Raw genomic sequence first — 14,330 nt, forward strand, 5'->3', positions numbered from 1 at the left:
TGTAGTTCCTGGTCGAAGTAGGCCCTGGTCCAAGTGGTCCCTGGTCCAAGTGGTCCATGGTCAAAGTGATCCCTGGTCTAAGTGGTCCCTGGTCAAATTGTGGTAAAGGGACCCTGGTAAAGTGGTCCCTAGTCAAAGTGGTCCCTGGTCTAAGTGGTCCCTGGTCAAGTTGTCCCTGGTAAAGTGGTCCCTAGTCAAGTCACCACTGGTCAAGTGGTCCCTGGTCAAAGTGGTCCCTGGTCCAAGTGGTCCCTGGTCCAAGTGGTCCCTGGTCCAAGTGGTCCCTGGTCCAAGTGGTCCCTGGTCAAAGTGGTCCCTGGTCCAAGTGGTCCCTGGTCAAAGTGGTCCCTGGTCCAAGTGGTCCCTGATCCCTGGTCAAGTTGTGGTAAAGTGGTCCCTAGTCAAAGTGGTCCCTGGTCTAAGTGGTCCCTGGTCAAGTTGTCCCTGGTAAAGTGGTCCCTAGTCAAGTCACCACTGGTCAAGTGGTCCCTGGTCCAAGTGGTCCCTGGTCCAAGTGATCCCTGATCAAAGTGGTCCCTGGTCCAAGTGGTCCCTGGTCCAAGTGGTCCCTGGTCCAAGTGGTCCCTGGTCCAAGTGGTCCCTGATCCATGTGGTTGCTCGTCAAGTAGCCCCTGGTCAAAGTGGTCCCTGATCCACGTGGTTGCTGGTCAAGTGGTCCCTGGTCCAAGTGGTCCCTGGTCCAAGTGGTCCCTGGTCCAAGTGATCCCTGATCAAAGTGGTCCCTGGTCCAAGTGGTCCCTGGTCCAAGTGGTCCCTGGTCCAAGTGGTCCCTGGTCCAAGTGGTCCCTGATCCATGTGGTTGCTCGTCAAGTAGCCCCTGGTCAAAGTGGTCCCTGATCCACGTGGTTGCTGGTCAAGTGGTCCCTGGTCCAAGTGGTCCCTGGTCCAAGTGGTCCCTGGTCCAAGTGGCCCCTGGTCCAAGTGGTCCCTGATCCATGTGGTTGCTCGTCAAGTAGCCCCTGGTCAAAGTGGTCCCTGATCCACGTGGTTGCTGGTCAAGTGGTCCCTGGTCCAAGTGGATCCTGGTCTAAGTGATCCCTGGTCCAAGTGGTCCCTGATCAAAGTGGTCCCTGATCCACGTGGTTGCTGGTCAAGTGGTCCCTGGTCCAAGTGGTCCCTGGTCCAAGTGGTCCCTGATCCATGTGGTTGCTCGTCAAGTGGCCCCTGGTCAAAGTGGTCCCTGATCCACGTGGTTGCTGGTCAAGTGGTCCCTGGTCCAAGTGGATCCTGGTCTAAGTGATCCCTGGTCCAAGTGGTCCCTGATCAAAGTGGTCCCTGATCAAAGTGGTCCCTGGTCCAAGTGGTTCCTGGCCCAAGTGGTCCCTGGTCAAAGTAGTCCATGGTCCAAGTGGTCCCTGGTCAAGTAGTTCCTGGTCAAACAAAGGTTGGGAACCACTGCCTTAGAAGCTGATGAAGACAATATCTCCTCAACCCAACGTGAATTTCAACTGCTTTCTCCAACAGAAGACAATCTCATGGATGGATGAGCTGAGCGCCGCTTTCCTAACTCTCTTCTTCATTGGGCAATCCATTGGCCCCGGTAAGACAACTGAGGAAAAGGAATAACGTAAGGCTGGGGAAGGGCAAGGATCGGGAAACAGGAAGTGGGTGAGTAAGTTTGGGGATGAAAACTCTGAGAATCCCCCAAGAAGGGAAGAACATTTCTAGGTCATGGGAAAAGAGGGGAGAGACCAGACTCTTTCATTGATCTCCTCCAAGGATGCCAAGTGTGTTGTCGAAGGCTTTCACAACTGGAATCACTGGGGTGTTGTGTGGTTTCCGGGGTGTATGGCTGTGTTGTTCAGGGAGATAGACGTCTGCAAACCAGATAGGAAGTACCAGATGGGAAGTTCTCTTCAATCTGAGAATGACAATGGCATTAAATAAAGCAGGTTCTTTCTCTTCTTCTTTCCTTCTACTAGACCCCGTAACCAATGTCATCGTATCAGAATTGTTCCTTCAGTCATCTCGATCCACGGCCTTTGTGATCACAGGAACCCTCCACTGGCTGTGCAAATTTCTGTTTACATTAATCTACCTTTTTGCAGGGGTGAGTAGATTTGGGAAGGTCGGTTGATTATTCTTTTCTGTTCCTAAACATTCAGGATACTAAGCTTGGTTTACTTGGTTCTCAAGGCGTTCCAATCTCTGTGTAGAAAGATGCACACATCAACAAGAAAAGTTATCCACTGTATTTTAATTCCAAAATAATAGGCCTGGGTAACAACGCAAAAATTTGTTTCTAAAATCGATTTATTTGGGGAGTTTTTGCGTTTCGATATTTAAAATAATTACAAAATTTTCCTTTTAAAAAGTTCGATATTTACGAAATTTCGTAAATGTGAAAAAAATTACAAAACAATAATGAATCGATTTCCGAAACAATAACGAATCGATTCATTAATGGCGGACGCGACCGCGAAATACGCTAAAAAACCTCCAAAAACTTCTGAAGCTTCCCTCTCCCTCTGTTGTTGACTGTGGGTGTGATATTATAATTTTTTTCACTAATTAAACCATAAAACTGGCCCAGACATGCGGAAATAATAACGAAACGACCTCAAAACAATAACGAAACGAATACAATATCGAAATACAAAGCATTTACAAAACGTGTTTAAAAATTCGTTTTTTAAAAAAATTGCTCCAGACTGGTTCGTTATTGTTTTGTAATTGAAAAAAATAACGAATTATTAACGAATTACGAATTAACGAAACGAAACCGCCCAGCCCTACAAAATAATGCTACAGTAGAGTCTCGCTTATCCGACATAAATGGGCCAGCAGAACATCGGATAAACGAAAATGTTGGATAATAGGGAGTCTGTTACTGTTAGCAAACAATGCACAAATATCTATAGTAACATAGAAACAAGAATGTATGTATGTGTATTTTATAAAACTCTCAAGAAAGTAATATAAATCAGGATTATATGTTCTCTAATGGAGTAAATTGTCTAGACTTTATAGCATTTAACAGTAATGTTATCAGTAGGCCTGGGTAACAACGGAAAAATTTGTTTCTAAAATCGATTCGTTTTTTGGGGGTTTTTGCGTTTCGTTATTTAAAATAATTACAAAATTTTCCTTTAAAAAAGTTCGATATTTACAAAATTTCATAAATGTGAAAAAAATTACAAAACAATAACGAATCGATTTCCGAAACAATAACGAATCGATTCGTTAATGGCGGACGCGACCGCGCAATACGCTAAAAAACCTCCAAATGGGACAGGGGGAACTTCTGAAGCTTAATTAAACCAAAAACAACTATAAAAGCCCTTAGAAAACCAAAAACAACCATAAAACTTGCCCCAGACATGCGGAAATAATAACGAAACGACCTCAAAACGATAACGAAACGAATACAATAACGAAATACAAAACGTTTACGAAACGATTTAAAAATTCGTTTTTTTAAAAAAAATTGCTCCAGACTGGTTCGTTATCGTTTTGTAATTGAAAAATTAACGATTTTTTTTAACGAATTACGAATTAACAAAACGAAACCGCCCAGCCCTAGTTATCAGCACATTATAAGTAAATGTAGATTATCTTGTCAACATAGAGAAATGAACAGTAGACTAAAGATAATAAAGTCCATCCTTTCCTGGAGTCGGAGTTCAGTGAAGGAATTCAACAGTCTCTGTCTTTATCCTCAAAAGAATTCTTCTTTTGGCAACACAGTCTTAAGGAGTACTTCTTAGGCAGCAGAGTCTTCCTTAGGTAACAAAATTTCTACAAGGTCTCCCGGTATGTTCTCCTTGTTTCGAAAAATTATCTTCTTCAGGATGTAGTCTGTTATCACATTATTTATTTATTTATTTGATGCATTTGTTAACCGCCGCTCTCAGCCCTAGGGCGACTCGCGGCGGTGTACAACATATAAAAACAATTTACAATAACCCACGACGACAAAAACCAACATCACTAATACACAATCATCTAAATTACACTAAAATAATCCGCTCCGTCTTATCGTAGAATCATAACCAATCTCGTAGTCCATATTCCGTTCCAGTTGTCATTTCCAGTTACTGTAGCACTCAGTTAAATGCCTTCTCGAATAGCCATGTCTTCAGGCTCTTACGGAAGGAGATAAGGGAGGGCGCCTGTCTGATGTCAACAGGGAGGGTGTTCCACAGCCGGGGGGCCACCACCGAGAAGGCCCTTTCTGTCGTCCCCACCAGACGTGCCTGCGAAGTAGGCGGGATCGAGAGAAGGGCCTCCCCAGATGATCTCAAGGTCCTCGTAGGCTCATAGGCCGAGATGCGGTCCGAAAGGTATTTTGGGCCGGAACCGTTTAGGGCTTTGTAGGATAACACCAGCACCTTAAATTGGGCCCGGTAGCAGATCGGCAGCCAGTGGAGCTGGGACAACAAGGGCGTTGTATGCACTAAATTCAAAGTGCTGGCATTGGCCTTTAAAGCCCTAAACGGTTCTGGCCCAACATATCTATCCGAACGTATCTCGGCCTATCAGCCCAGCAGGACCCTAAGATCTTCGGGAGAGGCCCTACTCTCCATCCCACCTGCTTCACAGGTGCAGCTGGCGGGAACGAGAGACAGTGCCTTTTCTGTGGTGGCCCCGCGGCTTTGGAATGCCCTCCCTGTAGAGATAAGATCAGCCTCCTCGCTGATGGTATTTCGAAAAAAACTGAAGACATGGATGTTTGAACAGGCATTCGGCTAATCCGATGCGAGGAAGTTTCTGATCATGGACTGGCAATCACAGACAACGAAATTGGATTATGATTTTAATTAAGAGATGCTTCGGTCTGTATTGGTGGCCCAATACTGTGTATTGTATATGTACTTGTGTTTTATATTTTTAATCTGAATATTGTTGTTTTTAAATGTTGTTAAACCGCAATGAGTCGCCGATTTAGGCTGAGATATTAGCGGTATACAAGTGTACTAATAAATAAAAATAAATAAATAAATAAATAAAGGAGTAAAAATAACATACACAATAGATACATGAAACTCCCAAAATCACATTGCTAGAGAAACATTCTATAATGACAGTCAAGAAACACGCTACTCTACTTACACTCTCTTCAGTAGTACAGGCTCGGTTCTGGTAGGAGTTCTATAACGAGCAATGAGTCATCCCTAGGCTACCTCTTAAGTAGAACTACATCTCACAAGAAACAAGTGTATTCAATTTTGTCATTTAGTCCTTGAGGAACCAGTGTTTGTAGTTTAAAGATCCAAAAAGATTCTCTTTGCAAAAGGAGTTTTTTTTTAGGCCTGGGTAACAACGCAAAAATTTGTTTCTAAAATCGATTTGTATTTGGTTTTTTTTTTTTTTGTTTCGATATTTAAAATAATTACAAAATTTTCCCTTTAAAAAGTTCGGTATTTACGAAATTTCGTTAATATTTACAAAACATTTTGTAAAGATGGCGCCCTTTTTTTTCCCAATATTTTTTCAATATTTTTTTAATTTAATTATTAATTTAGTAGAATAGGGAGGAGAAATTATTATTAAGGAGGGAAGGCAGGCACTCACTCTGGCGGGCCCTCTCGCTCGCTGCTCGCCCTCTTGCTCGCCCTCTCGCTCGCCCTCTCGCTCGCCCTCTCGCTCGCCACTCGCCCTCTCGCTCGCCCTCTCGCTCGCCGCTCGCCCTCTCGCTCACCCTCTCGCTTGCCCTCTCGCTCGCCGCTCGCCCTCTCGCTCGCCCTCTCGCTCGCCGCTCGCCCTCTCGCTCGCCCTCTCGCTCGCCCAATCGCTCGCCGCTCGCCCAATCGCTCGCCGCTCGCCCTCTCACTCGCTGCTCGCCCTCTCGCTCGCCCTCTCGCTCGCCGCTCGCCCTCTCGCTCGCCCTCTCGCTCGCCCAATCGCTCGCCCTCTCGCTCGCCCTCTCGCTCACCCTCTCGATCGCCCTCTTGCTCGCCCTCTCCTCCTCCTCCTCCTCCTCTTTCAGGCTCTGCCTCTGACTGGCTAAGAGAGGAGAGAGAGGAGAGCTCCCAGCAAGCATCGCCAGGCGGCCATCTTACGTATTTCCGAAATGGACGGAAATACAAAATTTTTTGGCGCCTGCCATTTCGATATTTAAAAACACTTCCGGGTTTAAAAATAAGTTTTGTAATCGTTTTGTAATTGCTAAAATTAACGAATATTTAACGAATTACAAAATTAACGAACGAAATCGCCCAGGCCTAGTTTTTTTATATCTGCATTAGGTCTGGGTAATATTTTTTCTAAAGCACAAAATTTAAAGCTATGGTGTGTATGAGCTTTTTCATTAAAATGTACATATAGTGAAGAGTCAGTGGACCCATTCCTTATGCGTGAACGATGCATGCCTTCACCCTGAAATGCTTTCACCCATAAACTCTTATTTACAGATTACTCCGCCCTTTAGAACTAAGACTTACATTGACCCCTCCATCTGCTAAGCCTGCCACCACCAACCGCAGAACATGATACAAGATAGGGGCCCTTATTCAGAAAATTGCATTGGATGGACCACTTTGATTCAAATTTCTTAGATATGGTTATCATGTTCTTCTATCATGGTGACTGGTAGATGACCCATGTTCTGTATCTCAAAAACTTGAGCTGATAGGGGGAAACTAGTGCCATTTTTTGAATCGGTGGGTCAAATATACCCCAAAACAGGATTAACATTTGAGACACCAAAATGTGGGTTGGCCAACGGTTGGTGTGTTGTCGTGAGAAAATTGCATTGGATTGACCTCGTTAATTTCTTAGATATGGCTATCATATTCTTCTATCATGGTGACTGGTAGATGACCTATGTTCTGCATCTCAAAAACTAGAGCTGATAGGGGGGAACCGGTGCCATTTTGGACTCAGCAGGTCAAATATGCCCCAAAACAGGGTTAACATTTGAGACACCAAAATGTGTGTTGGCCAATGATTGGTGTGTTGGGTTGCTGTAGGTTTTTCAGGCTATATGGCCATGTTCTAGAAGCATTCCCTCTTGATGTTTTGCCTGCATCTATGGCAGGCATCCTCAGAGGTTGTGAGGTTGGTGTGTTGTCTTGAGAAAATTGCATTGGATGGACCACATTGATTCTAATTTCTTAGATATGGTTATCATGTTCTTCTATCGTGGTGACTGGTAGATGACCTAAGTTCTGCATCTCAAAGACTAGAGCTGATAGGGGGAAACTGGTGCCATTTTTGGAATCAGCTGGTCAAACATCCCCCAAAACAAGGTTAACATGTGAGACATCAAAATGTGTGTTGGCCAATGGTTGGTGTGTTAGGTTGTTGGTTTTTTGGGCTATATGGCCATATTCTAGAGGCATTCTCTCCTGACATTTCACTGGCATCTATGGCAGGCACCCTCAGAGGTTGTGAGGTTGGTGTGTTGTCTTCAGAAAACTGCATTGGATGGACCACATTGATACTAATTTCTTAGATATGGTTATCATGTTCTTCTATCGTGGTGACTGGTAGATGACCTAAGTTCTGCATCTCAAAGACTACAGCTGATAGAGGGAAACTGGTGCCATTTTTGGAATCAGCTGGTCAAACATACCCCAAAACAGGGTTAACATGTGAGACATCAAAATGTGTGTTGGCCAATGGTTGGTGTGTTAGGTTGTTGGTTTTTGGGCTATATGGCCATATTCTAGAGGCATTCTCTCCTGACATTTCGCTGGCATCTATGGCAGGCACCCTCAGAGGTTGTGAGGCTGGTGTGTTGTCTTCAGAAAATTGCATTGGATGGACCACATTGATTCTAATTTCTTAGATATGGTTATCATGTTCTTCTATCGTGGTGACTGGTAGATGACCTAAGTTCTGCATCTCAAAAACTAGAGCTGATAGGGGGAAACTGGTGCCATTTTTGGAATCAGCAGGTCAAATACGCCCCAAAACAGGGTTAACATTTGAGACACCAAAATGTGTGTTGGCCAATGATTGGTGTGTTGGGTTGTTGTAGGTTTTTCAGGCTATATGGCCATGTTCTAGAAGCATTCTCTCTTGATGTTTTGCCTGCATCTATGGCAGGCATCCTCAGAGGTTGTGAGGTTGGTGTGTTGTCTTGAGAAAATTGCATTGGATGGACCACATTGGTTCTAATTTCTTAGATATGGTTATCATGTTCTTCTATCGTGGTGATTGGTAGATGACCTAAGTTCTGCATCTCAAAGACTAGAGCTGATAGGGGGAAACTGGTGCCATTTTTGGAATCAGCTGGTCAAACATGCCCCAAAACATGGTTAACATTTGAGACACCAAAATGTGTGTTGGCCAAGAGTTGGTGTGTTGTCTTCAGATCTGTCAGATGCCTCCCTTCTCCTCTCTCTGTTTCCATCTTTAGACCCACGTCGAGCCCTACAGCTTCATCGTCTTTTGGCCTATGTGTATTCTCAGCTTCATCCTTCTGAACAAGAGGATTCCAGACATAAGGAAGAGGACCTTTCTGGACATCAGGCGCATAGTGGCGCTCCACGTGGCTCGGAGGATCCTGATGAAGTCCTTAACTGTGCCAAACGATTAAAGGAAAATCTTGCTAGATGGACATTATTGGCTATATTTACTTTTTGTTAAAAAGCAGTAATCCCCAGAAAACTATTGTTTATAGTTTTGTAGAGCTTGAGGAGACCACAAGAGCTGCTCAGTCCAACCCAATTGTGTCACGCACTCCCAACAGATGGCCATCAGCATTGGCTTGAAAACCTTTAGAGAAGGTCACACTCCATCCTTCACGTTCTCTTGGTCTTGTTGACCTGAGCTTGAAATGGTTACTGTGGGGGGGGGGGGGGGGGGCATGATTTGGAAAATCCCTAGCCGCCATCCCCAGTGAGCACTCTAGCTGTGGGAATCAATAGAAATCTGGACTTGTTCATGTGGACAATTCCAGATTCCCAGAGAAGGGATGCTCAAGCTCTATTATAAAGTACCTCCAACTATTGGAGATGCTTGGAGATGTTCAGTGCATTTTTATGTTAGACCTGGTGTGAATCAGGTCTAACATATAGAGACCCTGGATTGTATTACGCATCCAATTAAATGTGCAGGGATGTTCTTCTCCCACATTGACCTCCTTGTTTGTGGGAACCACCCATGGTTTCCAACCCCAACTGTCAACAAACAAGTTCTTCTCAGCTAGTGCAGCTAGTGCTTGTATTACACAGCTAATTAAATGTGCAGGGACGTTCTTCTCCCACATTGACTTCCTAGTTTGTGGGAACCACACATGGTTTCCAATCCCAACTGTCAACAAACAAGTTCTTCTCTGGAACCCTCCATCCGACTTCCCCCATTGGCTCTCGCAAAGGCCTGAAGCTTCCGACAGACGTCCTTTGAGTGGAATTGTCTTCTTCATCGTCTTCTCACCAGAAGGAAAGAGCTATGGTCAGTCTAAGTGTGTTCTCTGCTTCTCCGTTGCCCACAGGAGGTAAGAAGCCTGGCCCTGGCCCTAGAGTGAAAATTGTGGGGAAATATACTAGAGCAGTGGTTCCCAACCTTTTTTTGAACAGATACCACTTGACCAGGAACCACTTGACCACGGACTAATTAGACCAGGGACCACTTTGACCAGGGACCATTTAACCAGGGACCACTTGACCAGGGACCATGTGACCATGGACCACTTTGACCAGGGTACATATTGACCAGGGACTACTTGACCAGGGACCACTTTGACCAGGGACACCTTTGACCAGGGACTCCTTTGACCAGGGACCACTTGACCAGGGACCACTTTGACCAGGGACCCCTTTGACCAGTGACCATTTAACCATGGACCACTTGACCAGGGACCACTTTGACCAGGGTCCATATTGACCATGGACTACTTGACCAGGGACCACTTTGACCAGGGACACCTTTGACCAGGGACTCCTTTGACCAGGGACCACTTGACCAGGGACCCCTTTGACCAGGGACCCCTTTGACCAGGGACCACTTTGACCAGGGACCCCTTTGACCAGGGACCCCTTGGACCAGGGACCCCTTGGACCAGGGACTCCTTTGACCAGGGACCACTTGACCAGGGACCCCTTTGACCAGAGACCCCTTTGACCAGTGACCACTTTGACCAGGGTCCATATTGACCAGGGACCACTTTGACCAGGGACTCCTTTGACCAGGGACCCCTTTGACCAGTGACCACTTTGACCAGGGACCCCTTTGACCAGTGACCATTTAACCATGGACCACTTGACTAGGGACCACTTTGACCAGGGTCCATATTGACCAGGGACTACTTGACCAGGGACCACTTTGACCAGGGACCACTTTGACCAGGGACTCCTTTGACCAGGGACCACTTTGACCATGGACCACTTGACCAGGGACCACTTTGACCAGGGTCCATATTGACCAGGGACCACTTTGACCAGGGACCACTTTGACCAGGGACCCCTTTGACCAGTGACCATTTAACCATGGACCACTTGACTAGGGACCACTTTGACCAGGGTCCATATTGACCATGGACTACTTGACCAAGGACCACTTTGACCAGGGACCACTTTGACCAGGGACTCCTTTGACCAGGGACCACTTTGACCAGGGACCACTTTGACCAGGGACCCCTTTGACCAGTGACCATTTAACCATGGACCACTTGACTAGGGACCACTTTGACCAGGGTCCATATTGACCATGGACTACTTGACCAGGGACCACTTTGACTAGGGACACCTTTGACCAGGGACTCCTTTGACCAGGGACCCCTTGGACCAGGGACCCCTTGGACCAGGGACCCCTTGGACCAGGGACTCCTTTGACCAGGGACCACTTGACTAGGGACCCCTTTGACCAGTGACCCCTTTGACCAGGGACCACTTTGACCAGGGTCCATATTGACCAGGGACCACTTTGACCAGGGACACCTTTGACCATGGACTCCTTTGACCAGGGACCACTTGACCAGGGACCAATTGGACCAGGGACCACTTGACCAGGGATCCCTTTGACCAGTGACCCCTTTGACCAGGGACCACTTTGACCAGGGACACCTTTGACCATGGACTCCTTTGACCAGGGACCACTTGACCAGGGACCAATTGGACCAGGGACCACTTTGAGCAGGGACCCCTTTGGCCAGGGACCATTTAACCATGGACCACGTGACCAGGGACCACTTTGACCAGGGACCACTCCCCAACATTAGTACCAAAAGGGTTACGAATCAGTTTTTGGTCAACTCTAGATTCAGTTTGGTTACTTGGGGAGCTGATTCAGAAAATTGCATTGGATAGACCACATCAGCTCTAGTTCCTGATACAGAACACATGCCATCCAGTAGTCGCCATCTGCTCACCCACAGAAAACCATATTTGATAAGCCTTTGCACTATAAGACCTGTCACTTTTGTTGCAACAGTGGAGTAATGGTGAGGCCGCGGACCATATTTTAGTTCTCACGGACCACTGGTGGTCCATGAACCACAGGTTGGGAACCAATGGTCTAGAGGTTTGCTGATAGGAAGATCCTGAAGTCTGGACCAAGCATAACATTCAGTGAACAGATTTGACCCATTGTATAGCAAAACCCCAAATAAAAGGTGTGGGGAAAGTGCAGGCCACGTGCAGCCCCTAAAACCCACTTTTGTGGTCCCCAAAGTCTACAAAGTGTTTTTTAATCAAGTATTTATTTATTTACAGTATTTATACCCCACAGGGGACTCAGGGCGGATTACAATGCACATATACATGGCAAACATTCAATGCCATTAGACATATAACATATATAGACAGACACAGAGACAATTTAACATTCCAGCTCTCTGGCTTCATGAGGGTATGCGCAAGCTAGACTATTAATGGTTGGGAGCTCACTCTGACCCGGACTGGCTTCGAACTCATGACCTCTCGGTCAGTAGTGATTTAAGGCAGCTTCACCGTCCACTTGGGACACCGTGTCCTTGATGGAGTACTTCCTCATTCTTACACACCCTACGGAAGGTTTTATGGTGTCGTAAATTAGTTAAATTAGCCTCTCCGAATAATGTGGTACCTAAATTTCCTACTTGACAGCTGCAACAGTCTGTCGGGCTGCATAGGTCGACAGCAAGCTAGACTATTAATGGTCGGGAGCTCACTCTGACCCAAGCCACAGTATGGCTTTTAGTTCCAAAATCACGCCTCCAAACCATTCATTTGCCTTCTCCTCATGTTGTCCCTCAATCTCTTCTTATCGTAGAACAAAATTATTTGGGGGTCACAAACAGGCACCAAACAAGGGCTTTTTAAGCTCAAAACGAGCCCTCAATCAAAGCTTAGAATGCAACGCTCAAAGTTTTCAAGCACTTAATGCTTTACTATATACAGGAAACAATATCACACCCAATTAACCGTAACAGCTGCAACAGAAAAAGTCCTGATCCTTACTATGACTTAGAGAATGCCCATTGCAAACCACTAGTAGCAACAGCAATGGAAATAGAATGGGGTCTTGCCCCCCATGTGGTGGCCTACTCACTGCTGTACAGTTTCCCTAATGTTCTTCGGTGAACTGATAAAGTCATTCTCTTCCCCTTCAGTTGAGCCTGATTCCTTGTTTCCTGCACAAATAACATGGAAAACAATGCAGAGCAGAATGAATCAGCATTGGGTACCACGGATAGCAGCGCAAGAGATCCGGCAGTCCCATCGGCAGAGCAACCCCAAAGCAGACTACGCCCTGTAGGCAGCAGTACGCGATATGTAACGGCTCCATCCCAAAAACGCCGCCGATCGATCACAGGCTCCAAGGAAAACGGTTCGTGGCAGCTGACAGTTCCATCGTCAGAACGTCACCAACTGGGACCCGGCGTCATAGGGACCAGTACCCCAGCATCAGAACACAGCCAATCAGGAACTAGATCCATGGACAGCAGTTGGCAGAGTTTGATGGTCCCATCAGCAGAACGCCAGCAACTGGGACCCGGCGTCATAGGGACCAGAACCCCAGTATCAGAATACAGCTCATCAGTAACTACATCCATGGACAGCAGTTGGCAGAGTTTGATGGTCCCATCAGCAGAGAGTCGCCAGTCCGGACCCGGCGTCATCGAGAGCAGTACGCGCAACATGTTCGCCCCCACATCAGGACACAGTTCGCGACAGCAAAGTAGTTCGCGACAGCTGACAGTCCCATCATCAGAGCGTCACCAATCAGGACCGGGCGTCATCGAGAGCGGTACGCACTACGTGATCGGCCCAGAATTGGAACGCCGCCAATCAGTAACAGGATCCAAGGAAGGCAGTTCGCGGCAGCTGACAGTCCCATCGTCTGAACGTCACCAATCAGGACCGGGCGTCATAGGGACCAGTACCCCAGCATCAGAATACAGCCAATCAATAACTAGATCCATGGACAGCGGTTGGCAGAATCTGATGGTCCCGTCAGCAGAGAGTCACCAATCAGGACCCGGCGTCATCGAGAGCAGTACGCGCAACGTGTTCGTCCCGGCATCAGAACACAGGTTGCGACAGGAAAGCAATTTGCGACAGCTGACAGTCCCATCGTCAGAGCGTCACCAATCAGGACCGGGCGTCATCGAGAGCGGTACGCGCAACATCATCGTCCCAGAGTCAGAACGCCGCCAGTCGGTAACAGGATCCAAGGAAGGCAGTTCGCGGCAGCTGACAGTCCCATCGTCAGAACGTCGCCAATCAGGACCGGGCGTCATCGAGAGCAGTACACGCTACGTGATCGTCCCAGAGTCAGAGCGGCGTCAATCAGCAGGCTCCAAGGAAAGCGGTTCACGGCAGCTGACAGTCCCATCATCAGAGCGTCGCCAATCAGGACCGGGTGTCATCGAGAGCAGTACGCGCAACGTCATCGTTCCAGAGTCGGAACGCCGGCAATCAGTAACAGGCTCCAAGGAAGGCAGTTCCCGGCAGCTGACCATCCCATCGTCAGAACGTCGCCAATCAGGACCAGGTATCATCGGGAGCAGTACGCGGAACGTGATCGTCCCAGGGTCCAGTCACCCCCAATCAATAGCAGGGATGATCGACAGCAGTTCAAGAAGTCTGACGATCCCTTCATCGATATCCAAGCCATCCGAAAAATCAGTTGCAGGAAGCGTTAAGAGAAATTTGGCAATATTGCCGCCGGAAAGCTGGGCATCCATCCTAAGTGGCAAGAAAGGCAGTACGAGAGGACCCGAACATCGCAAATCAGGTAGTGATTCAAAAGAACGGAAAACTTCATCGGAGCACCATCATACCAGAACAGGGTCGGGCGGCAGGAAATCAATAGTTGGCAAGTTGCTATTTACTCACCGGGGAAAATTGCCTAAGCCGACACCAAGACCGAAGACCGAACACCGCAGATATGTAAGTCAGAAATGTATGGAAATGTCACAGTTTACCGTTAGACACAAA

General features: G+C 47.1%; 1 protein-coding gene across 1 annotated transcript in view; it reads left to right on the forward strand.

Moving 5' to 3' along the window:
* The window catches only part of LOC132764852 (uncharacterized), a 73,915-nt gene that overhangs the window by 26,435 nt on the left and 33,150 nt on the right, over positions 1-14,330 (forward strand). Inside the window, exons 10-13 of the mRNA XM_067472925.1 lie at positions 1,486-1,561; positions 1,944-2,071; positions 8,327-8,505; positions 12,521-14,282. Coding sequence (XP_067329026.1) covers positions 1,486-1,561; positions 1,944-2,071; positions 8,327-8,505; positions 12,521-14,282 — 2,145 coding nt within the window. The remainder of the gene's footprint in view (positions 1-1,485; positions 1,562-1,943; positions 2,072-8,326; positions 8,506-12,520; positions 14,283-14,330) is intronic.

Source organism: Anolis sagrei, chromosome 13 (genome assembly GCF_037176765.1).
Source record: "Anolis sagrei isolate rAnoSag1 chromosome 13, rAnoSag1.mat, whole genome shotgun sequence".
Lineage (NCBI taxonomy): Eukaryota > Metazoa > Chordata > Lepidosauria > Squamata > Dactyloidae > Anolis > Anolis sagrei.